Source organism: Chrysochloris asiatica, unplaced genomic scaffold, assembly GCF_000296735.1.
Source record: "Chrysochloris asiatica unplaced genomic scaffold, ChrAsi1.0 scaffold00004, whole genome shotgun sequence".
NCBI classification, from domain to species: Eukaryota; Metazoa; Chordata; class Mammalia; order Afrosoricida; family Chrysochloridae; genus Chrysochloris; species Chrysochloris asiatica.
The window spans coordinates 26,248,296-26,272,206 of NW_006408522.1; the positions used below are offsets into that span (position 1 = coordinate 26,248,296).

The 23,911-nt window shown below is 40.1% G+C and overlaps 1 protein-coding gene across 2 annotated transcripts in view; it reads right to left on the minus strand.

The window, feature by feature from the left end:
- The window catches only part of SLC12A1 (solute carrier family 12 (sodium/potassium/chloride transporter), member 1), a 138,952-nt gene that overhangs the window by 14,373 nt on the left and 100,668 nt on the right, over window positions 1-23,911 (minus strand). For both annotated transcript variants that reach the window (XM_006831681.1, XM_006831680.1), the window contains exons 20-23: window positions 23,598-23,680; window positions 8,321-8,464; window positions 3,873-4,004; window positions 3,511-3,622 (exon numbers count right to left, since the gene is read on the minus strand). In XM_006831681.1, the coding sequence (XP_006831744.1) occupies window positions 3,511-3,622; window positions 3,873-4,004; window positions 8,321-8,464; window positions 23,598-23,680 (471 nt within the window). The remainder of the gene's footprint in view (window positions 1-3,510; window positions 3,623-3,872; window positions 4,005-8,320; window positions 8,465-23,597; window positions 23,681-23,911) is intronic.

Here is a 23,911-nt window from a genome sequence, read left to right on the forward strand (position 1 = left end):
GATTTACACCCTCGGAAACCCTGTACAGGGTCGCTATGGGTCGGAACCGACTCGACGGCACTTAACAACAACAACAACAATACAATCCTGGAGATTATTAGAAAATATGAATTATTATAGCCACCTTGTTCATTTCTATTTTAATAGACCTTTCTTTAAGAGAACTTAAACGTATATAGGACTCCTGGTGTGGCACTGTTGATAAGCACTGGGCTGCTAACCACAATGTCAGAGGTTCAAACTCACCAGCTTCTCCTTGGAAATCCAACACAGGGTTACTGTGAGTTGGAACAGACTCAACAGCAATAACAACAATGAATATATATAATAATAATATATGTGAGTATCATACTACTTAAGATCAAATAAATACAAATATGATATGATTCCATTTCTCTAACGCTATATCTGTATCAGGAGTTCAGTTATGGAGCTATAGGGTAAGCACTGGAGTGCTAAGGGCAGTCAGCAATTCAAACCCACACAATACGGAGTCGTTATGAGTCAGATCAGACTTGTTGTTGTTAAGTGCCATCGAGTCGGTACTGACTCACAGCGACCTTACGCACAGCAGAACGAAACACTGCCTGATCCTGGGCCAACCTCACTATTGTTGCCACACTTGAGCCCATTGATGTTGCCACTTTGCCAATCCATCTCACTGGGGATCTTCCTCTTTCTCTCTGACCCTCCACCTTACCAAATATGATATCCTTCTCTAGACACTGGTCCCTCATGACAATATGTCCGAAGTATGAGAGACAAAGTTTGGCCATCTTGACCTTCAAGGAGCTCTCTGGCTGCACTTCTTCCAACACAGATCTGTTGGTTCTTTTTGTAGCCCATGGCACTTTCAATATTCTCCTCCAACACCATAAGTCAAAAGCATCAATTCTTCTGTGGTCTTCCTTATTCACTGTCCAGCTTTCGTATGCATATGAGGTTATTGAAAATACCATGGCTTGAGTCAGGCACACCTTAGTCTTTAAGCTGACATCTTTGCTCTTCAGCACTTTAAAAAGGTCTCATGCAGCAGATTTGCCTAATGCAATACGTCATTTGATTTCTTGACTGCTGCTTCCATGAGTGTTGATAGCTGATCCAAGAAGAATAAAGTCCTTGACAACTTCAATTTTTCTCTCCATTGATAAGAATATTGTTTATTGGTCCAGTAGTGAGTATTTTTGTTTTCTTGACATTGAGATGCAATCCTTTCCGAAGGCTGTGCTCTTTGATCTTCATCAGTAAATATTTTAAGTCTTCTTCACAAGCAAGGTTGTATCATCTGCATATTGCAAGTTGTTAATGAGTATTCCTCCAATTCTGATACCACCTTTTTCTTCATATAACCCAGTTTCTCAGATTATTTGTTCTGCATCCAGGTTGAATAAGTATGGTGAAAGAATACAACCCTGTCGCACACCTTTCTTAATTTTAAACCATTCGGTGTTGCCATGTTCTGTTAGAACAACTGTCTCTTCGGCCATGGACAGATTCCTCATGAGCACAATTAAGTGTTCAGGAACACTCATACTTCTCAATGTTGTCCACAGCTTGTCATGATCCACACAATCAAAAGCTTTTGTGTAGTCAATAAAGCATAGGTAAACATCTTTCTGATATTCTCTGCTTTCATCCAAGATCCATTGGACATCCTTGTTCCGTGGCCTCTTCTGAATCTGGCTTGATTCTCTGGAAGTTGCCTGTCAATGTATGTTTGTAGCCATTTCTGTATTACCTTTAGTAAAACTTTACTCACATGGGATATCAAAGATAGTCTTTGATGATTTCCACATTCCGTTGGATCACCTCTTTTGAATGGGCATAAATATGGATCTCTTGAATCAGTCAGCCAGATAATTGTCTTCCAAATTTCTTGGCAGAGATGAGTGAGTGCCTCCTGTGCCACCTCACTTTCTTGAAAGATTTCAATTTTTATTCCATCAATTCCTGGAGCCTTGTTCTTTGCCAATTCCTTCAATGCACCTTGTACTCCTTCCTTCAATATCATTGGCTCTTCATCATTTGCTACCTCTTGAAATGATTGAACATCAACCATTTCCTTTTGGTACAGTGACTCTGTGTATTCCTTCCATCTTCTCTTGATGCTTTCTGCACCATTCAGTAATTTGCCCAGAGAATCCTTAAATAATGAAAGTCGAGGCTTGAATTTTTTATTGAGTTCCCCCAGCTTGAGAAATGCTGAGTGTGTTCTTCCTTTTTGGTTTTCTGACTCCAGCTCTTTGTACATTTTGTTGTAATATTTGGCTTTATCTTCTCGAGCTGATCATTGAAATTTTCTGTTCATGTCTTGTACCTCCTCATTTCTTCCATTTGCTTTAGCATCTCTATGCTGGAGAGCAAGTTTCAGTGTCTCTTCTGACATCCATTTTGACCTTTTCCTTCTTTCTTGTCTTCTCAATGACTTTTTGCTCTCTACCTGTATGATGTTCTTGATGTCATCCCACAACTCAGACTTGGAGGCACTTAACAATAAACAACAACGTACCTATATCTTGTTGTTAAGTGCTGTTGAGTCGATTCCAACTCATAGTGACCCTGTATAGGGTTTTTGAGGAAGGACTAGTGGGTTTGAGCAACTTGCCTTGTGGTTTGCAGTTCAGTGCTTACTCTATAGCACCACATTAAGACTCCACTTCTATCTGTCTCCCAAATCTGTATCCCTATAATAGTCAGCCCAAGAGGGAGGAGGAGAAAAACATAAGAAATTACTAAATGACAGCCTGTCATTGCTTTGTGGCTTATGGAGAAGGGCTCAGTGTTCAACATGCTGTGCAGGACCAAGAGCTGTTAAAAGTCATTTTCCAGATTTCCACCAGAGACCTCTGAAGGACTGTGTTCTCCAGGTGCACGCTATTCTCACAACTGCAGATAAGCTCTCCATTGTTAAATTAATAAGAGACAGGTTTACACTACAGGATTAATTAGAAACGATCTCTACAGTCCTCCGTGCAAACTACTGCAAACTACAAATGAGAACCTGTAGTCTCAGGTAAGTTTTTAGTGATTATTGCCAAGTCCTGGAGCTATGTGGTGGCAGGACTGGGCAAAGACCCAGGGTCCATCTTTCAACCTCTCAGTTTCATTCCCGGATCAGTGCACTGTGCTCAGGAAGGCTGTCCCGCTCATCTCCCAGAAGCTCTTGGGAACAAATTTCTTTTAGTCCCCTCTTTTCTTGGAGACGGTTACTAGGCAGAACAAAATAAACATACAAAATAATGATTCTCTCATTCAAGATGGCAGATGAAGATTTCCTGTTAAATTCCTTCTGAAAGCATTTGTGGCAGGAAATAAAATAAGTTAAATACAACGATTAGAAAAAACTGCATAGATAATTTATTGATCAGAAAACAAAGTAAACCGAAGGCCTATCATGATGGCTTTGTCTTTAATCCTATTGTGTCTCGAAGTCACTTGAAGTTCTTCGAAGTGACTATTGGAGTAACAAGCACTCTAAATGATCTAATGGAGGAGTGACAAGTTGCTTACGCAATTTTTTCTTCTTCGATGCGGTTGATCTTCCCTCCAACGTAGATTCTTAATTTACAGTCTTTCCATTTTTTTCTGACCGTCAAAATATAGGGGATAAGGAGTGTCAACCCTGGAATACAGAGGAAGTGATGACAGAAAGGATAAAGATATCTAACTGAAAGGCTATGAATAGTTTGCATCTTTATTCATCTTCACATTTATAGCTCCTAAATCATTGAAATCTTTGGAGAATGTAGAAATATTAGTCTTTAACTGGCATCATTTTCAGATACCTCCCCATGCTATTTGTTACATTTATCAACACAGCGATTCTGCTCCCCACTGGAGATTCTGGAATTTATTTTATTTTATATTTTTACCTCCATCATCAAATAGCCACCAAACATCTATTGTGCCTTTTCCTTGCTTCTTTTTAAATTGGGAACTGGCTTCCACCAGTTTCTGGTTGAACTCCCCGACATGCATCGACTGGATGGTGTTAATGCTGCTGTCTGAAATGAAAGAGAAAGTGATGCATCTATTTGTCTTTCGAGGACAGAAAACAAAGTAACTTTCCAATAAATCCACTGATGACAATAGAGGACAAGTCATGAATTTACAAGTGTCTTTTGTTGTGTGTGTGTGTGTGTTTAATACCTTTAGATAAACAGTGATTTCTATTCTTTGGAAAGAAGAGACAAACTTTGAATCCCACAATAACTAAGCAGTTAAATCAAAACTTGAGTCTGGTTTTATGATTACAGTTTTCATTATAAATCAGTAGATTATGTTCAGGTATTTAGGAATCTGTGCCAAGGTTGGAATGGTTATTATTCAGGCATGGATCAATGCCAAATTATCAGTTCCTATAGTAGAAATGGGAGCTCTGGTAGCGTAGTGGTTACGAATCGGGCTGCGAACCTTAAGGTCAGCGGTTCGAAACTACCAGCTGCTCTGCGGGAGAAAGATGAAGCTTTCTACTCCCGTAAAGATTTACACCCTCGGAAACCCTGTACAGGGTCGCTATGGGTCGGAACCGACTCGACGGCACTTCACAACAACAACAATAGTAGAAATGGAGTCCTGGTGTGGCGCTGTGGGTTAATGCACCAGACTGTAAAACTGTTTGAACTGCAAGGTCGGTGGTTCAAGTTCGACAGCTGCTCCTCGGAAACCCTATACAGGGTCACTATGGGTCGGAACCAACTCGATGGCACTTCACAACAACAACAACAACAACAACGTAGTAGAAATATCTCAGTTCTTCCAGAATTTATATGTGAATTGACTTAACAATAGTTTAAGATTTATTTGAAAGTAGCATATGTGGTGATTACTTTTCTAGAAATAAACGGTTGAATCAGAACCATTTCTTTGTTAGAGAATTCACTTATTTGAGCAAAGTTTTGGTGTGAATTCTACATATATCTGGATTCTAAAGGTTGATGAGGCCATGAAAATCTTGCTTTCCTTGACCTTTTGGGCCAGGCCTCTGCCTGCCTTCTCCCTCTGTTTTCCTTTCAAGGAAACTTGCAAGGCTAAGGTAAAGCTACTTGATCTCTTTGAGATTCTGAAAATGAGGTGAAAAAAGTCAGAGAATATGGAAAGACAAAATACTTTTACTGAAATTATGATTAAGGGTGTACATCAAATACTAAAAAAATTTTTTTTAAAGCAATTTCATCTTAACACAAATACAATGAAAATGTATTTGGGAGTGAGGGTAACATTTGAGCAAGACCCTTATACCTATTTGCCCGTAGGTGCTTCTTGGTCATACTGTATACATTATTTCTCATTTCTGCATCTTTCGAAGTTGTGACTTCATTGCTCTATTTCAAAGCTCCGATGTCAGTGTATGCTTACAGCAGAGCTGACAGCCTCTTCAGAGCTTCCTATCTGATCTAAGAGACTCTGAGGATGCTTTGTTCTGTCTTGCCCTGTTTTCATGTTTCTGAAGCAATTATCTTATATTGTTTCTATATGTCTAGGACAGCAGAGGAAGAAAGCAAATTTATTTACAAAATGGACTGGACTTTGCCCTCACTTACATGCAAATCAAAGTCTGCAGAAGGCTTTGTATGAGCGACTGGAAGCAGAGTTTGCCCTGTGATCTAGAACTCAAAAGGATTGTCAACCAACTAAAACCCAGAGCAGTGAATGATCCTACTTTATAGCTGTGTTGGAAACTGAAGGTATTGAATATTAAGCAGAGCATTAGTATTACGTTTCTCAACATGTTGATTTTCAGAGAGGTACATATTTGCCAAAACAAGTACTGTGATGAAGAAACTGGCTTCTAAAATAACAAGTCTGACTTTCATGAACGATGACTTGAATTCCACCCTCCCAGCCCACAATCAGTGAGCGCACAGTATTGACCTATGACCCTTGAGTTTTTCATAGTTTTTTCAGACCTTACTAGTGAATAGAAGGAGCCCTGGGTAAGTCGGTACCGACTCATAGCGACTCTGTGCTCAACCGAATGAAATAATACCCGATCGTGTGTCAATCTCACAATTGTTGCCATGCTTGAGCCCATTGCTGCTGTCACTATGCCGTTTTGTTGGGGATCTTCCTCTTTTTCTCTGCCTCCCACTTTACCAAGCAGCATAGCAAGGCTTTTTGCTCCAGTAGGTTTACAGGGTCTCTGTGAGTGGGAACCAACCAGCACACAACCACCACCACCACCACTGAACAGAGCTGATGTGGTACATAGTCATCTCTTCTCATGAACAAAATAATTGCAAAGAAAAGAAGATAGTACTTAGCATCCAAAACAATCTTATTCTAATTTTTACAGTCTGAAAGCCCTAATGTATCTCTAACTTTAGATTCAAACACATCACTGCCTTAGAAAATATCATTTTCAGGTGAGCAGTTAGTCTCTCCCACAGCCCATGGGATATTCTGGCTACTTGAGAGTGCCCCTATTAATACAAGGGGGAACAATGTTGGAATCGTACACAACTTTCTGTAAAATATTATACTGCAGGTGACATTTTATCCTACAGTAGACAGCAACAAGCAGATAGAACCAAATATCTTACAGAGTGGAAGTAACCTTTTCAAAGTGCTGAGCATTTTACATGGGCTCTGTCAGCCTAGACCAGAGGGATACTAAGTCTCAATTTAGATTCTGCTACATAGTCCTGATGTGGCACTGTGGGTTAATGCACCAGACTGCAAAGCTGTTTGAACTGCAAATTTGGCGGTTCAAGTTCACCAGCTGCTCCTTGGAAACCCTATGCAGGGTGACTATGGGTCAGAACTGACTTGACGGCACATAACAACAACAACAACAATACATAGTCCTGGTGTGGTGCTGTAGGATAAGCACTAGATTGCTAACTGCAAGATCAGCAATTCAAACCCACCAGTTGCTCGTAGGAAACTCTCCCTACGCTAGGTTGCTGAGTCAAAACCGGGTTGACAGCACACACACACACACACACACACACACACACAACTAGGAAACCCTATATAGGGTCGCTATAACAAGAACAACAACAGTTTGACTTGAAAACCCTCATAGAAAATTAATTTCCCAAGCCTGAGATCAGAGCGTGACTTTAGGAAGTAGAGAATTCTTGTGCATGAAAGAAATGCAGTGTTAGCTTTGCAATTTTCTACCAGCAGGGGTCGCTGTGCACCTCGTTAAACTCAAACTAGCATGTTTCTGGAAATAAAGCAATTTTCAAAGAATCAGGTATTTGAAACTTCCGTTTACATAAAACTTATAAAAACGTTCAGGTAAATCTCATTCTTTGGTCCTTGTCCTGAGGATGTACACTGGATATTCAAAGATAGGTGTCACACAGCTGTTATGTACAGTGATTAGTATCAATGAGTTCTGATATGGCACTCTAGTATTAAACACAAGATGGCTAACCAAAAGGTCGGAGGTTTAAACCCACCAGCCGCTCATTGGAAACATGATACAGGGTTGCTATGGGTTGGAACCGTCTGGACGGCACTTAAAGAGCAACGATATTGATAAAATTCCAGCTCCAGCATTCTGGTTTGTGATAACACTTATTTTTGCTGTTGAGGTTCTAGCTTGATTCCCATTTACTTATGTTTGTCAACATGCAATCCCTTGAAATGTCTGAAAGGGGAGAGGCGTAAGCAGTTTAAATATTGGCTCTGGAATTTTCTATCCCTTTTCGCTTATTTAAGAAATTTCTTATTTTGATGGAGTTCTGGTAGTGTAGTGGTTACGAATCGGGCTGCAAACCTCAAGGTCAGCAGTTTGAAACTACCAGCAGTTCCACGGGAGAAAGATGAGGCTTTCTGCTCCCGTAAAGATTTACAGCCTCAGAAACCCTGTACAGGGTCGCTGTGAGTCGGAACCGACTCCACGGCACATAACAACAACAACAACAATTTACTTAAGCACTGTACAGCTCCCAAACTAAAATTCTTATTTTATAATAGAGTTTTTTCAGTAAGATGGTAAAGTCAAAACACTAAATGATGCTGATTAAAGGCAACAGCTTCTACTTTCTCCTCATTGCACCTTTCTCAAAAGAAGTGTCTTTCAGTCCCTGGCTACACGTGATTCTTCCAACATGTTAAATGTTAACTTTGTGTGTGCATGCATGGTGAAAATTTACACACTTAAACTTTCACCAACACCACAACTTCTGTATTTACCCTTCATTGACATTGCGTCCATTTTTCTGTTGGGCCATCAATCTCATCTCCTTTTCCAGAACATTCCATGATCATTAATACACACTCAGTGACAGGTTAGCTTATGACCTCTAAAGATGCTCATGAGTGGCTCATCCTGTAAATTTTCTTGTCACATTTTGGAAGTACTTACCTTTTTTAGGAGTTGGCTTAGTAATGCTCAGCTTGCCAGCTTTTGTAAACAAGGCCCGGATGCCTCCACTTCCTTCTTCACATTCACTGTCCTTGATTGTGGCTTCCAATGCCTGTCTCTCATGTTCTAACTTCTCTAATTCATCTGATAAAAGAAGAAGAGGAAGATCACTTAATTCGGAGCAACAAGGTTTCTAAGAACAACTTGTAAAATGATTTTTATACTAAAAATAGTCTATGTATAGACAATAGAATGCTTACAAATGATATGATTTCTTAGAGATTCATACTATTAACAAGCAATGTATTTCAGTACGTTATACACAGGAAGTAACTACAAACAGCTTAGAAAAATAACTCAATGTGTGCAGTTTTAATGCATGAAAGCACTGGGGTTTATTTGTGAGGCTAACTCATTGCTGTCAAGTTCATTCTGACTCATAGCAACCCTACAGGAGAGAGGAGAGTGGTCCCATTGAGTTTCCAAGGCTGTAAATCTTTGCGGAAGCAGACTCCCGCATCTTTCTCCCTCAGAGTGGCTGGTGAGTTCGAATTGGCAACCTTTCAATTAGTAGCTAGTGCCACCAGGGAGACTATTTAATGTCACCTCTTTTCATTGCCAGCAAAAACAACCAAGAAACAGATTATAGTACATCTGATATTGTACACTGTAAAGTCACCGATTTACTGACACAACTAAGTCAGATATTTCAGGACTGGAAGTGACAAAATTATACCAGTGCACTCAACAATGTCTCTGGAATTGAAACATAAAACAGGAGAGCAAGAATTAAAGATAACCAAACCTTATAATAAACTCTAGCGGCACTGGATACAAAGTACAGAGGAAAAAGAATTCACCAATAATGGATTGTTTGCAAAGAAGTGGTTCTGTAGTGGGTGATCTAATCAAAAGAAATAAGATCAGAAATGTGTATATGTCTGCTGGTATCCAACAACAGCAGATTCTGCAGCAAGAGTTAAGTGCCAGGGCTTAACCCTCTCTCCAAGCTTTTATGTTGCCCCTGGTTGCCTCTTATCTTTCTCGGATTCTGGTGGTAATGCTATGGAATGCATTGAATCTCTCTGAGCCCACCCCACATTAAACGAAAAACCAAACCCATTGCCACTGAATTGATTCCAACTCATGGCAGCCCTTTATGTTACAGAGTGAAACTGCTCTTTAACATGGGCTGTCATCTTTAGAGGAGCAAATCAGCAGCCTTTTGTTCATGGTACCTCTGGGTGTCAACATTTTGGTAAGTAATCAAATGCAAAGCATTTGTATCACCTTCCTATCTACATTGGATGCAATGGTAGTAAGACTTCAGAACCAGACACATGACTATGCCAAGCTGATGGGCCTCTTTGCTTATACCAGCAAGGTGTCACTCTTGTCAGATTCCATCAACTTTTGCTTTCTGAGAACAGAGCCTTAGAAGATGAGCAGTTACCAGAAAGAGGGTAGAATTCATACATTCAGAACGACAAAACACTGGTAAGACTTCTGTAAATGTCAACCCTCAGAGCCTGTTGCCTTATCTATCTACGACGTGAGCTGTACAAACTTCAGATTTATCAATTATGTACTAACTAAATCTGTCAGGGCAGCCACATCTCTAGACTGGGCTACTATTCAGCTACACAAAACCGTCTGGCCCCTTTCCAGGTCTGAGTAATTAATCTTTTATCAGTGGCATGAGATTTAAGGTCAAATCACCCATGTGATTTTCCCAAAGCTTCAAAGATTCTTAAGACCAGCAGCTATAGAAACTGTGAGAAATTAGATTGATAGTATTAAAGCAAAGAGCAGAATTGCTTACCACTGACTCTTGAAAGGTGACCATAGCTGCATTGCACTAGAGGTGTGACTGATTTGAGCTCAGCTGTTGGCTTTATGTGACATTAGGCAAGTCATCGACTTTTTCTAGGACTCTAGTTTCCTGTTTTTGAAATGGTAAATTATAACCTTTATCCTTTTTGACCTTACCAGCTTTTGGAAGAGAATAAAGTTTCTACATAGTGTTTTGCAGCTCCTTAAAGAATAAAACATAAGTGCTTTCTACAGGTAGTGAATTTATGCACATCAGGAAATGGTCTGAATCATCCATGCAAATTGAGTATTTTGAGAAACCTGGGAGTTATTTTAGTAGTGATGCTTGTGTGCCAACGAGTCATTTCCAACTCATAGCAACCCTGCAAACGGTTTTCAAAGTTGTAAATCTTTACAGAAGTAGAAAACTTCACCTTTCTCCTATGGAGCGACTGGTATTTTTGAACTACTGACCTTGCAGTTAGTAGTCCAGTTCATAATCCATTAGACTACCAGGGTTCCTTGGGAGTTATTTCAGCAGTTGCTATTCCCTGCTTACCCCACTTTCTCTCAGCTTGTTGTACTCTAGTGGCTTATTTGTTGCTGTGATGCTGGGAGCTATGGCACCACTACTTTAAATATTGGCAGAGTCACCCATGGTGGACAGGTTTCAGCAGAGTTTCTAGACTAAGACCATTTCTGAATGGTTAGCCACTGGAAATCTTATAAATAGCAGTGATACATTGTCTGATAGAGTGTTGGGAAATGAGCCCCTCAGGCTGGAAGGCACTCAAAACATGAGTGAGGAAGAGGTGCCTCTTCAAAGAAGAGTTGACACTAATGACCTGAATGGAACAAAACTTTCTTGACCTCCGTTTGCTGACGGTACACAACTCAAAACCAGAAGAAACAGCTGAAAACATCCATTAATAATGTGAACCTGGAATGTAAGAGTTATAAATCTAGGAAAATTGGAAGTTGTCAAAAGTAAAATGGAATGCATAAAGATTGGTATCCTAGACGTTAGTGAGCTAAAATTGACTGGCATTTGCCATTTTGAATCAGACAATCATATGGTTTACTATTCTGGGACGAACAAATTATAGAGGAGTGGTGTTGAAAGACCATTTCAAGATCTATCTTGAAGCACAAAGCTATCTGTGATAGGATAATATCCAGTTGCCTACAAAGAAGACCACTATTATTCAAATTTATACACAAACCACTGAAATCAATGATGATGACGTTGAATTCTAACAACTTCTTCAGTCTGAAATTGATCAAATATGCAATCAAGATGCATCGATCATTACTGATTATTGGAATGCAAAAGTCAGGAACGAAGGAAGGATTGGTAGCTGGAAAATATGGCGTTGGTGATAAAAATGATGCTGGAAAGACCACATGATAGAAATTTGCAAGATGAATGAATAATTCATTGCAGATACCACTGTTCAACAACATAAAAGGCAACTTTATGCCTGGACTGCACCAGAAATCAAATTGAATACACCTGTGGGGACAGATGGTGGAGAAACTCAGTATCATCAGTCAAAACAAAGTCAGGGGCAGACTGTGGAACAGACCATCAATTGCTGAAGAAAATTAAAACATGTTCATGAGAGCCAAAATATGACCTGGAATATATTACACCTGAATTTAGACACCATCTCAAGTACAGATTTGATACACTAGATACTAATGACAGAAGATAAGATGAGTTGTGGGATAACACCAAGAACATCATATAGGAAGAAGCAAAAAGACAGGAAAAAGAAAGAAAAACAAAATGGATGTCAGAAGAGGGTCTGAAACTTGTTATTGAGCATAGAGAAGCTATAGCACATGGAAGAAATGAGGAAGTGAAAGAGCTAAACAGAAAATTTCAAAGGGCAGCAGAGAAGACAAAGTAAAATATCATAATGAAATGTGCAAAATCCTGAAGTTAGAAAACCAAAAGGAAAGAACACTCAGCATTTCACAAGCTGAAATAACTGAAGAAAAAATGCAGACTTCAACATCCTATATTGAATGATTCAGGAAGTATCAAAAGAACTTGGAAGGAATATACAGTCACTATACCAGAAAAGAAGAAGCTCTGGTAGTATAGTGGTTACGAATCAAGCTGCGAACCGCAAGGTCAGCAGTTCAAAACTATCAGCTGTTTTGCTGGAGAAAGATGAGGCTATCTGCTCCCATAAAGATTTATAGCCTCGGAAACCCTGTACAGGGTTGCTATGAGTCGGAACTGACTCGGTGGCACACATCACCACCATACCAGAAAAGAATGGTTGATGCTCAATCATCCTAACAGGCAGCATACGATCAAGAACTGATGGTACTAAAGGAAGAAGTTCATGCTGCACTGAAGGTATTAACGACAAACAAGGCTCTAGGAAATTATGGAATACAAATGAAAATCTTTCAACAATCTGATGCAGCTCCTTTAGTGCTCACTCATTTGTGCCAAGAAATTTGAGAGACAGCTATCTGGCCAGCCAATTGGAATAAATCCGCATTTGTGCTGACTCCAACAGAATGCAGAAATAATAGAACAACAATATTAATATCACATGCAAGTAAAATCTTGCTGAAGATAGTTCAAAAATGGCTGCAGCAGTGCATTAACAGGGAATGGTCAGAAATTCAAGCTGGATTCAGAAGAGGATGTGGAAATAAGGATAGCAAAGACCCCCAACAAGATGGACTGACACAGTGGCAGCAACAATACAGAACAATTTTGAGGATGGGGCTGGACAGGGGAATGTTTTGTTCTGTTGTATACAGGATGCCTGAGTCAGAACCAACTCGACAGCATGTAATAACATGCATTGTAAAGTAACGCTTGGGGTACCAGAGAATGTAGTGTATCTTATCCCTTCCCCAAGAACTTGGAGATCACTATTTTTGTTCACAGTTTGTTAATGAAGAAATGGAGGCTCAGAGAGGTTAAGTAACTTATCTGATGTCACACAGCAAGTGTTAGCTGCTGCTGAGTTGCCTCTGACTTATGATAACCCCAAACAATGAGGTTGGATCATTGTGATTCGTAGGGTTTTCATTGACTGATATATATATAATATATATATTATTATTTTTTTTTTTTTTAAGTATGTCACCGGAACTTTCAAGTTTGTTTCAGTCTTGAAGTTTTGCTGACTAAAACAGCACCATGGCAACACACAAGTCTTCAGTGTCACACCGGTAGTGGCTGGGCATGAGGCACATGTGTCAGAAAATGAACTGAGTTCTGCTGCATGAAGGGAAAGAATACTGCCACTGAACCACAGCTGCCCCTATACCTAGCAAGTAACAGGTTTCAAATGCAAAGAGGTCTGCTTGGCTCCAAACTCTGTGTGCTTCCTACTGACCACCTTCTTCTTTTGGCCTATTACTACTATTTCGAAGTTGTTTTATTAACTTTCAGTGCTTCATTATCAAGTGACCCTAAACACTCTCAGCCCATGGTATAATGCCAACCTAACTCCCCCAAATATGGCCACTGAAGCATATCATTTTAGAGGGAGGACCCTAAAGAATGAGTATATCTAGGGGCTTCCGCTGAGCAGTAGAAGTTAGAATTTGCCCCCAGTGCCCCCTGCCATTACCCAGGCAGCCAGCTGGGCCGTAATCTGCCTGCTGCAGTCATTTAGCAGCTTTCTTAGAGGCAATTGTAGGAACTGCCCTGGGAAGGAGACTCTTTCTCTTTTGGCATGCCCTATGATGAGCCACTAGTTGCCATGCTCTCTGTCCTCTAGTTTGGACAAAGGAGGAAAAATATAATTCTACGTTGTTGTAACAGTCAGCTGGCTGAGCAAACCGAGAGCTCCTCCAACAATGTGCACAAAGGTACGTACACAGCCCATCCCTGGGCAGAGGAAGCTACAAAATCCCAGGCCTGAGAGACAAAAGCAGGTTTTGCTTGAATGATTCCAATTCAGGGGTTCCCTTAAAGAAGAAAAAGATGGAGGCTGTCAGAGAGTCTGTTCCAAAGGCTGCATTCCGCTTGCTTTGCCACCTTGGATTTTCAGATCAATAGAGTGGTGTGATCTCTGATTGCACAGTGATTTTGCAAGTTCTTATTAAGTCTAAATCTGAACTATTCACTCTATATGTGATCTAAGGCATCCTTCACTGTAATCCTACCTTTCCTCATTTTAGCGCTAAATAGAAATCATGTTTTTGTACTCTGTTCTGAAGTATCTATCTGGCCCTGTTTGTACTGGAAATCAAATTTTCTTTCAACAGGAGTGCTAGCCAGCTGACTTGTGAAAGTGTACACTTAATGGTGAGGAGCCTGGTCGCACAGTGGGTGTTGGGCTGCTAACTGCAAGGTCAACAGTTCAAATCCAGAGTGGGAGAAAGATAAGACTTTGTGCTCCACTGAAGATTTACCGCCTTGGAAACCCTATTCAGGGTGGCTATAAGTTAGAGCTGACTTGATAACACATCACCACCATAACTTTTCATGGTGTGGTTATGGCACTACTAGGGATATTCCCAATGAACAGAAAACGGGCCCTCCAACAAATATATGCACACACAGGTTCATAGCAACCCAAACGGCAGAAACAGCTCAGATGTCTATCAGCAGATGAATGGATAAGCAAATGGTGACAAAGCCACATAGTGGAATGTTGTTGTTGCTGTTAAATGCCATTGAGTTGAGTTGATTCCAACCCATAGTGACTCTGTATAGGGTTTCCAATGAGCAGCTGGTGAGCTTGAACCACCGACTTTTCAGTTCAAATGGCTTTGCAGTCTGGAGCATTAATCCATAGCGCCATACCAGGACTCCAGCAGGGTGGGGTGGGGTGGTGGTGGTGGCTGTGTGCCATGAAGTCAGTTCTGACTCATAGTGACCCTGTACAGGGTTTCTGAGGCTGTAAATCTTTATGGAAGCAGAAAGTCTCATCTTTCTCCCATGGAACAGCTGGCAGTTTAGAACTGCTGACCCTGAGGTTAGCAGCCTGATTCGTAAGCATTATTGAACCATAAAAAGGAATAAAGTACTAAGAGATGCTATAATACAGCAGAACCTTCAAAACATCATGCAAAATGAAATAAGCCAGACACAAAAGGTCACATATTATATAAGTCTATTTACATAAACTACCTAGAACAGATAACTCTTTTGAGGCAGAATGCATTGAGGGAATGGAGAGACACGCTGGGGCGAGTAGGGAATGAAGAGAAACTGCTTACTGGGTGAAGGGGTTGACTTTGGAGTGATGGAACTAGTTTAGAACGAGATAGAAGTGGTGGTTGCACAACATTGTGACTGTACAAAATGCCTCTGTAATGGTCAACTTCATTGTGGCTATTAAGTGCCACAGTGTCAGTTCCAACTCATGGTGACCCCTGTAGAAGGTTTCCAAGGTATGGCTGGTGGTCCAGTGCTTAGCCTACAGTGCCACATTAAAAATCCATGGTTAACTTTATGTTATGCGAATTTCACCTCAATAAATGATTTTTCAAAGTGTGCCATTAGCCACAAGGGAGGCAAGACCAGAAAGTGTGGGCAGCATGAAGTGATTTCCACTAGCTCACAATGGAAATGCTTCATCCCATCCCCAGGATGACCACCATGGTGGTTTCAACATAGTATCTCATTTGATCCCAGCAACCATGCTGGATGCAGGTAGAGCTGGGATCAGCCTCTCTGTTTTGCCAATAAGGACACTTGGGCTAAGGAATTATCAGTGATTTTCCCAAGGTTGTACAGTTAGTGATCCAAGTCTTCTGCTTTCCATTCTATTGTCCATTTCTCCTTACCATTCTTCTTTAGCAATATGCCCTAGCTGGCAGTATCTACCTGTTAAAACATACCCAGTCTATGTATTACCAAGAAACGATCTGGAAATCGCTCACTCAGAATTAATCTCGTCTACATTTCCACAATACTCGGTTTATACCTTCTAGTAGATTTCAGGAGCTATAAACGTCTGATGTGGAACAGAGTTTTAAGATACATATCTGTTTTACTTCCACTGGACTGCAAATTCCTGGACGATAGCACTTATATTTCACTATGGCTATTTACTGTTTCGGGAGTCCTGATGTGGCGCTGTGGGTTAATGCACTGGACCGCAAAGTTGGTTTGAACTGAAAAGTAAGTGGTTCGAGCTCACCAGCCACTCCTCAGAAATCCAATTACAGAGTGGCTATGAGTCTGAACCAACTCAATGGCACTTAACAACAACAACAACAATGTATTGCTTACTATGTACTAAATCTGGTAGCGTAGTGATTACAAATCTGCAAACTTCAGGGTTTGCAATTCGAAACTACCAGCTGTTCTGTGGGAGAAATATGAAGCTTTCTGTTCCTGTAAAGATTTACAGCCTCAGAAACCCTGTACAAGGGTCGCTATGAGTCAGAACTGACTCCACGGCACATAACCAACCAATGTACTAAATACAATGCCATGGAGTACTGGTGAGATGCTGTAGGAAAAGTACTAGACGGAAAGGTTGGTTTGAACCTGAAGGTCAGAAGTTCAAACTCACCAGACGCTCCTCAAAAAACCCCATACAGGGTCACCATGAGTTGGAACCGACTCAAAAGCACTTAACAAAAAAACAACAACAACAAAGTACAATGCCAAAAATTTTGCAGCCATCATATTTTTTAATCCAAAAGAACAAATCTATGAGGTAGGTACTATAATCATTCTCATGTGACACTGTGAAAAGTAAATCACAGCGAGGACAAGTAATTTAACCAAAGTCACACAGCCATAAAGTATCAAAGCTAAGACTTAAGCGCAGTTCTGTCTGATTCCAAAGCATAGACTTGGACTTCATATACGTTCACCCACATTCTTAGTTGTAATAGGTCCTCCCTGCTAGTGCTTGGCACAATATCTGTACATAATATACACTCAAGAATAGTTTGTCAAGACAAATAAAAGAACAGCTCAATTTTGTTCCATATGGTTCAATACTTTTGAAAATATTCTATTTATAATGGAAGAAAAGCTGAGCAAAGTGTTGTCAGGGATAGAGGAGAGCGAAGTGTGTGTGCAGAGGGGTAGGTACAGCATAGAATGTTTGAAAGAAGTCATGATAATGTTGTATGTACCCAAAGTTATAAAACGTGGGGTTAATAAATTCTGGTGATACAAACCAGGTTGCAGAAAGTAAACATGAGGACTGGTGGGATTAATTAGAAGAATGAGAGGCAAGCGGGGAAGAAGGGTCATTTTCCTGGATAAGGCCCACCTGGATCTCACTCAGGTCGTACTAAACACAAACTCATGGTGACGTCATGTGTTACAGAGTAGACGTGCTCTGTCAAGTTCTCTAGGCTATACTCTTTACTAAAGTGGATTACCTGGTCTTTCTTCCTCTGGATGGGTTTTACTGCCAACCATTAGGCTACCCAGGGAACTTTTCAGGTAATGCTAGGTCACAAAAAATTAAAACCTTCCATATGAGATGATTTCCTAGACTCTCATGGTTTGTAAAGCCACACTGCCAGAAAGATAGGAAGTGAAGAGCCTGCTCTTTCATCTTTCTAAGATTTTCAAATAATCCAAGTCGTTCTGATGATGGCGGAAGGAAAAAAAGCCTGTAGCTTCTGTCAGTTGAGAGTGAGTTTCTGACACATTTCTTCATATCCAACCCCAAACAATTCTAACTAATAACAAAGAGAGAATCCTGGGTTGCATCTTCATGGAAATGCCTAAGCCTTCTGAACAATTGTTATTTATTATGTTTTTGAGTACTTAATAAATTGATGATATGGAAATCAGTTGGAGCAACTGAAGTTTGAAATTCAGATTAGTTATTAAAATGGCTTGAACGTTCTAATCTCTTCTTTTTTAAAAGAGTCTTTTAGAAATAGGCTGGGCCTTGCAATGGCAATCTGCATTGAATTTTAAGGATACAGAGCAGCTAATCCTCTGACAACAGAAAGGAAAGCAAAGAAGCCCACCTGGGAATCGTCTGCCCTCCCATTTCATTTCACAGCATCCTTTCTCTTTATTAATTATTAAATTGTGATTCTTTCCTTGGTCAACCAACTTAAAGCTGTAACCGCGCATATGAATCAATGTGCTGTGCCCCAGGTGAAGTCTAGTTGGATGGAAGGCAGGAAGCAATCCTGCGGTGGTTGTTTTCCAATCAAGTAATTATTTACTACACCGCCATCTGTCTGGATTTGGCTCAGCTACTTGAGCAGACATAACAGTATCCCTGTACTCTGAGATGGTCATAAATTGTGCGGTACTTACACACAATACTTGACCCACGATACATTGTTTCATCACTTTATTTATTACCAGTGCCAATTGGATTTTTTGGTGTAATTGGCAAACTTGCTAAATACCCCTAGGAAGTGAATTTTAAGGAATACAGCATTTGTGTATGTGCATGTGTGTGTGTGTGTGTTGCTTAATTTATTACAAGAAACTATCAGTATTGAATGAGTTGGTGCAGTATATAAGTTATAATGTTATGAGAATCAATCTTATTGGTATAAAAAGTTATTCTCCTCACATAAGCCTGGGACACAATCTAGAAATAATTGCCATTAGCTGGTAAATTACCTATAAAGCTGATTTCTATTCACTGCTTTATTAACTACAGTATATGGGCACTCTGAATTGCCATATTTCCTTTAAATTATAATCTGCGATGACAGTCTGGTGCTTGTGTGGGAGAAACTATGATGATGACCATTAACACAATGTAATGCAATACTTAAGATTTATCAGGCTCTTATTAACCCCTACATTAGAGTGTAATATAATGAAGCCCAAGTTTATTTCTTTCAATTGAAAATTTCATTTGAGGTTTGTGTCATAAATAATAGAAACTTCAAAACAATGAGTGGAAATGTAGCGTAACGTTAATTTCTATCATTATGTGGTTGTCTTTTTTTTCACATGTTCATGTACTTTTCTAACATTGCTTTTTTGTTTACTTTAGATGCTGGAAATGATCATTATTTTATTAGCATCCCACTGTATTTTGCCTTTTTTGGCTAAGAAGCAGAAGTATTTCAAACATCAAAGTTGAATTAAATAGGATAAGTCTCCTGAGAAATTAAAAGGGATGGAGTTTATTGCCAGGATTCTTTCAGAAATACTAAAAACTGCAATCACTGCATTGCTTTGTAGAACTAAACTAATGGTACATTTTGGTGTCTGAAGTAATAAAGGGTGGGCACGGTATTTTTCAGCTACATCACATCTTTCAACTTGAAGAGATCAACATAGCATGCAAAGCAAATGTTTACTCTATGTACAAGTTATATTTTGTATTCTCATTTTCTTTTAATGTGGAAAAACACTAACATACAAAGGCTAAAAATCAAAGTAAACCTAAAAAGGTAACATCAGAATAGGCCTGCCAGTATTAAAATCTTGTAAAAATTGGTAGCTTAGTGCTATAGTCAGGTTGCTAACCCCAAGGTCAGCACTTCAAAACTACCAACAGTTCTTGGGAGAAAGATGAGGCCTTCTGATACCATAAGGCCTCTGGTAGCTTAGTGGTTACAAGTAGAGCTGCTAACCTCTAGGTCAACAGTTCGAAACTACCAGCCATTCCACGGGAGAAAGATGAGGCTTTCTGCTCCTGAAAAGATTTATAGCCTCGGAAACCCTATGCAGGTTTATGAGTCAGAATCAACTCCACAGCACACAACCACTGACACCATCACTACCAATCTCCTTTAAGGAAGTCCTAGTACAGTGCTATAGGGGATAAGCACTGGGTTGCTGACCTCAAGGTTGGGGTTTCAAATCCACCAGCCACCCCTTAGAAACCCTATAGGGTTATGAGTGGGAACTGATTTGATGGCACTTAACAACAACAACAATCTCCCTCAAAGTGGCAAGCTACCACCTATAGGTAACTCCTGCATTGGGAGCTTTAAGGAATACATGGAAATAGCTTTGACTCAATCCCATATTTCAGGTTTCACCACTACCACCATTAGGTAAGGCATTGCCCTATCTAGTTGTCTTTTTATTAAAGGTAGAGTAGAGACAAAAACAGTGAGTTCTAGCTCCAGAGAGACATAGGTTTGAATTCCAGCTCTACCAATTACTAGCCTTGTGAGTCTTGGATAAGTCTTAACTTTCTCAGCTGTGACATGGGGACAGTAGTGGTAATTTCCTCATAGAGTAATTGGGAATAGAAATGGTATAATATATGTGAACATGAATACTTGGCACAAGTAAGTGTTCAAGAACGCTATGCTTTGTTATTAATTGGCTAAATTCTACCAGGAAGAAATATTTTAAAAATCAATAACAATGAGTAGGAATTAGTATACTTGATCTGGAGATGTAAAAGGTATATAAAAGAGAAAAGGGACCTGTAAGAGGGAGGTTGGAGGCACGAAAGATAACCTTTATGCAACAATTTTGGATAGGGTAGACTCTACTCACTAGGTTTTTAAGCTCTTCACACATAATCTTAGCATACACATGACCAAATGGGGGCTCTCTTTCTTACACAAATGCTTGATCTCTAGTTTCTTCTTTTTCTACCTCTTCCAAAACACACCAGAATAGTTGCATTAAAGAGCTGACCGAATCCACTCCTATTTCCTTCTGTTATGGTAAAGACAATAACAGACAAGCACTCCTTTCCTTTCTTCTGAACCCCACTCCCCCACCCCCCGGCAGAGCACTTACTCTTACTGGTAAGCAGATGCTGCTAGAGAAAACTGGACAGTCATAACTGGAGTCTCACTGCTGGAGGCTGATCAATCATTTGACTTCCCATCCTGCCTAATTTAAGGTCTCATTAGTGTCCTTTCATCCTCAGATAAACCGGGCCTCTCTTGCTTTTAGAAAGAAACCATCACTCCAACTTCAAAGAGACAATGGAGACTATTTTGCATGAGCTTCCTTAACTTACTCCCCCACTCTTACAAATTCATGTACAGCATCAGCAATACCTCATGAGCACTAATTTTGGAAAACGAAGTGCTTTTTTTCTGTTTTCAGGCCATGCCCGCCCTTCCCTTGATTACTCCTTGCTCCTCAAGGATCTTAATGTATAGACCACCTGTTTCGTTCCCTGCAACTTCAATCTCTGCCACTCAGTTGGACTCACTTACTCAGTCTGAAAACATGTTTCTCTCCCATTTTAAGGTCTATAGGTGTCCCTACAGTAAATCTCAGTCTTATTCCTTTTTTAGGATCCAAGCTTCTCACAGTGGTTGGTGACATCCATATGTTTTGCCTTGTTGGCTCCTATTCTCTCTTCAACCCACTACAATCTGGATGCTGGCAATATTGCTCTAACAGAATTTGCTCTCAATAAGACGATTTTGTGATGTCAATGATGAATTCCAAGGAACACTTCATTCACTATCTTACTGGAATTGTCAGCTGTTATTAGCAAGGCTAAGGAGCTCTGGTAGCGTAGCGGTTACAAATCAGGCTGCGAAACTTAAGGTCAGCAGTTTGAAACTACCAGCCACTCCACAGGAGAAAGATGAGGCTTTCTGCTCCAGTAAAGATTTATAGCCTCAGAAACCCTGTGCAGGGTCACTATGGGTCAGAACCGACTCGACGGCACTTAACAACAACAACATTACCAATGTTGATTATATCACCCCCAGTTTGAGTATTACACTCTCATGGCTTCCCTGACCACACCTTTGCTGTGTCTTCTTTGAGACCCTTCTCTGGGCTCTCAACTGTACATATTCTTTAGATTACTTTCTCAAGTACCACAGTTTCAATTTTCATCATAATTATGATAATCTCCTCAATTTACATCTCCAACTAAGACTTCTCTTTTAAGACTAAGATTCAACTCTATAGTCACCCATTGGTCATCTGCAGTTGGATTTCTCAACTTGCTTGGTTTAAAATAGAGCTAGCCATCTCATTAACCTTACTTTTCCTTTTATATTTCCCATTTGCAGTGGTGGCATCACCGTTTATCTTAGTCCACACATCCAATCAGCCCCCAGATGCTGCCTTTTGTATCTTCTACCTACTTCTAAATTCTGCCCTTTTCTCTCCATTCCTATTGAGAAAGCCACAGTTCAGACTGTCATCTTCTCCAGCTTTGATTTTTTAAAAAAATCTTTTGTTTTGTCTCAGCATTTCCATTCTAGTTCCTCGTGACTCCATCTCCAATGGAGATGAAAGAGTATGTGTTCTGAAACCCAAATTTGACCATATACTCCTGCACTTAAATCCCTTCAATGGTTCCTTTTTGTATGTAGAATATGGTTCATCCTTTTTAATATGGCAAAGTTGCTGTTGTTGGTAAGTGCCGTTGAGTAGGTTCAGACCCATAGGGACCTTGCATTGGATTTCTGAAGTGAAGCTGGTGGGCTCCAACTGCCATCCTTGCAGTTTGAAGGTCCAGTGCTTGTCCAACAGAGCCACCGTGCTCCCCTGATAAACAGTTGTTGTCATTGTTGTTAAGTTGGTTCTGACTTATAGTGATCTTATAGGGTTCCTGAGGAGCAGCTGGTGCATTTGAATTTCCGACCTTGTGGTTCACAGTCCAGTGCTGACCCTACAGCTTAGGTATCCCTAAAACTACCTGTGGAAATACTGAAGTTAACACAGAAGTAATTAGCATTTCTTTGGCCCTATTGTGAAATTCTTGTGTGGCACTGTAGAATAGCACTGGACTGTTAATCACAAGGTTGGTGGTTCAAACTCACCAACCGCTCCTCAGAAACCCTACACAAGGTGTCTATGAGTCAGAAGCAACTCGACAGCACATAACAACAGCAACAGGCTGAACCACAAGGTTTATGAGTTCAAACCTACCAGTTGCTTTTCGGAAACCCTATACAGGGTTGTTATGAGTTAGAACTGATTTGACAGCACTTAAAAACAACAATTGTGATGTTAAAATGAAAAAAGCCATAGCTTGGTGTACTGTCCTAATACTTTTAGATGTGGTCATTATTTCATATAAAGGGGATATATTTAAATTCTAAGACTAAACAAATATACCAAATCCTCTACTAGGAAAAAACAGAGTCAGTCATCTAAATTACTGTTTGCGCCTGCTACTTAGATTAGTGATTCACAACACAATACATTCAGGCTATTTTCCAGGTTAGCTACAAATCAGATCATAGACACTTCAAAACAAAATGCATGTTTTTCCAAGGAAAAAATTAATCTTCATTTTCTAAAACATCTTGCAGAAATTAATTCGGCAGGTTATCGTACTGAAGGTGTTTCTTTTCAGTGATACTGGCTTTAGGTTTTTGTGAAAGGAAAAATAATCCATGACCGCCTTGAATTACTCAACACTCCTGGTTTTCAGGATTAAGGTGAGTTGCATTGGCTGGGGCTGGGGGTGTGCTGTGGTGGAACACTGAGCAGGGATGTACACCCACGGGGTTAGCACTGGACTATAAATTCCATTGATGTGGGGTTGTCTGTAGCTGCAGTGCTGTATGTTCATCATCTAGGACAACGTCTGCCTCAGTCCATATTTGCCGGTTGAATGAAGGAAGTACATACCTTGCACCTGAAGAACCTGAGAGATGTCAAACCCTTGGCTGATTCTGACTATGACCACGCCAATCTCAAAATCAAACGCATCACTGAAAGTGAAGCAAAATGGTTAGTGATTTAAATGGCTCCTTAAACCCCCACGTTCTGAACTACTATGACACTTGCCTCTAGATTTTCATCTAAAATTAAACTATTAATATTCATACTTTGGAATACAACCAAGAGCTGGTGTCTTTTCTGTTTGCTTGTTCACTCTTTTATGTCTTTTAAAAATATATCCTGGATAATCCCCAAAACAAAACCAACCCACATGCCACCCA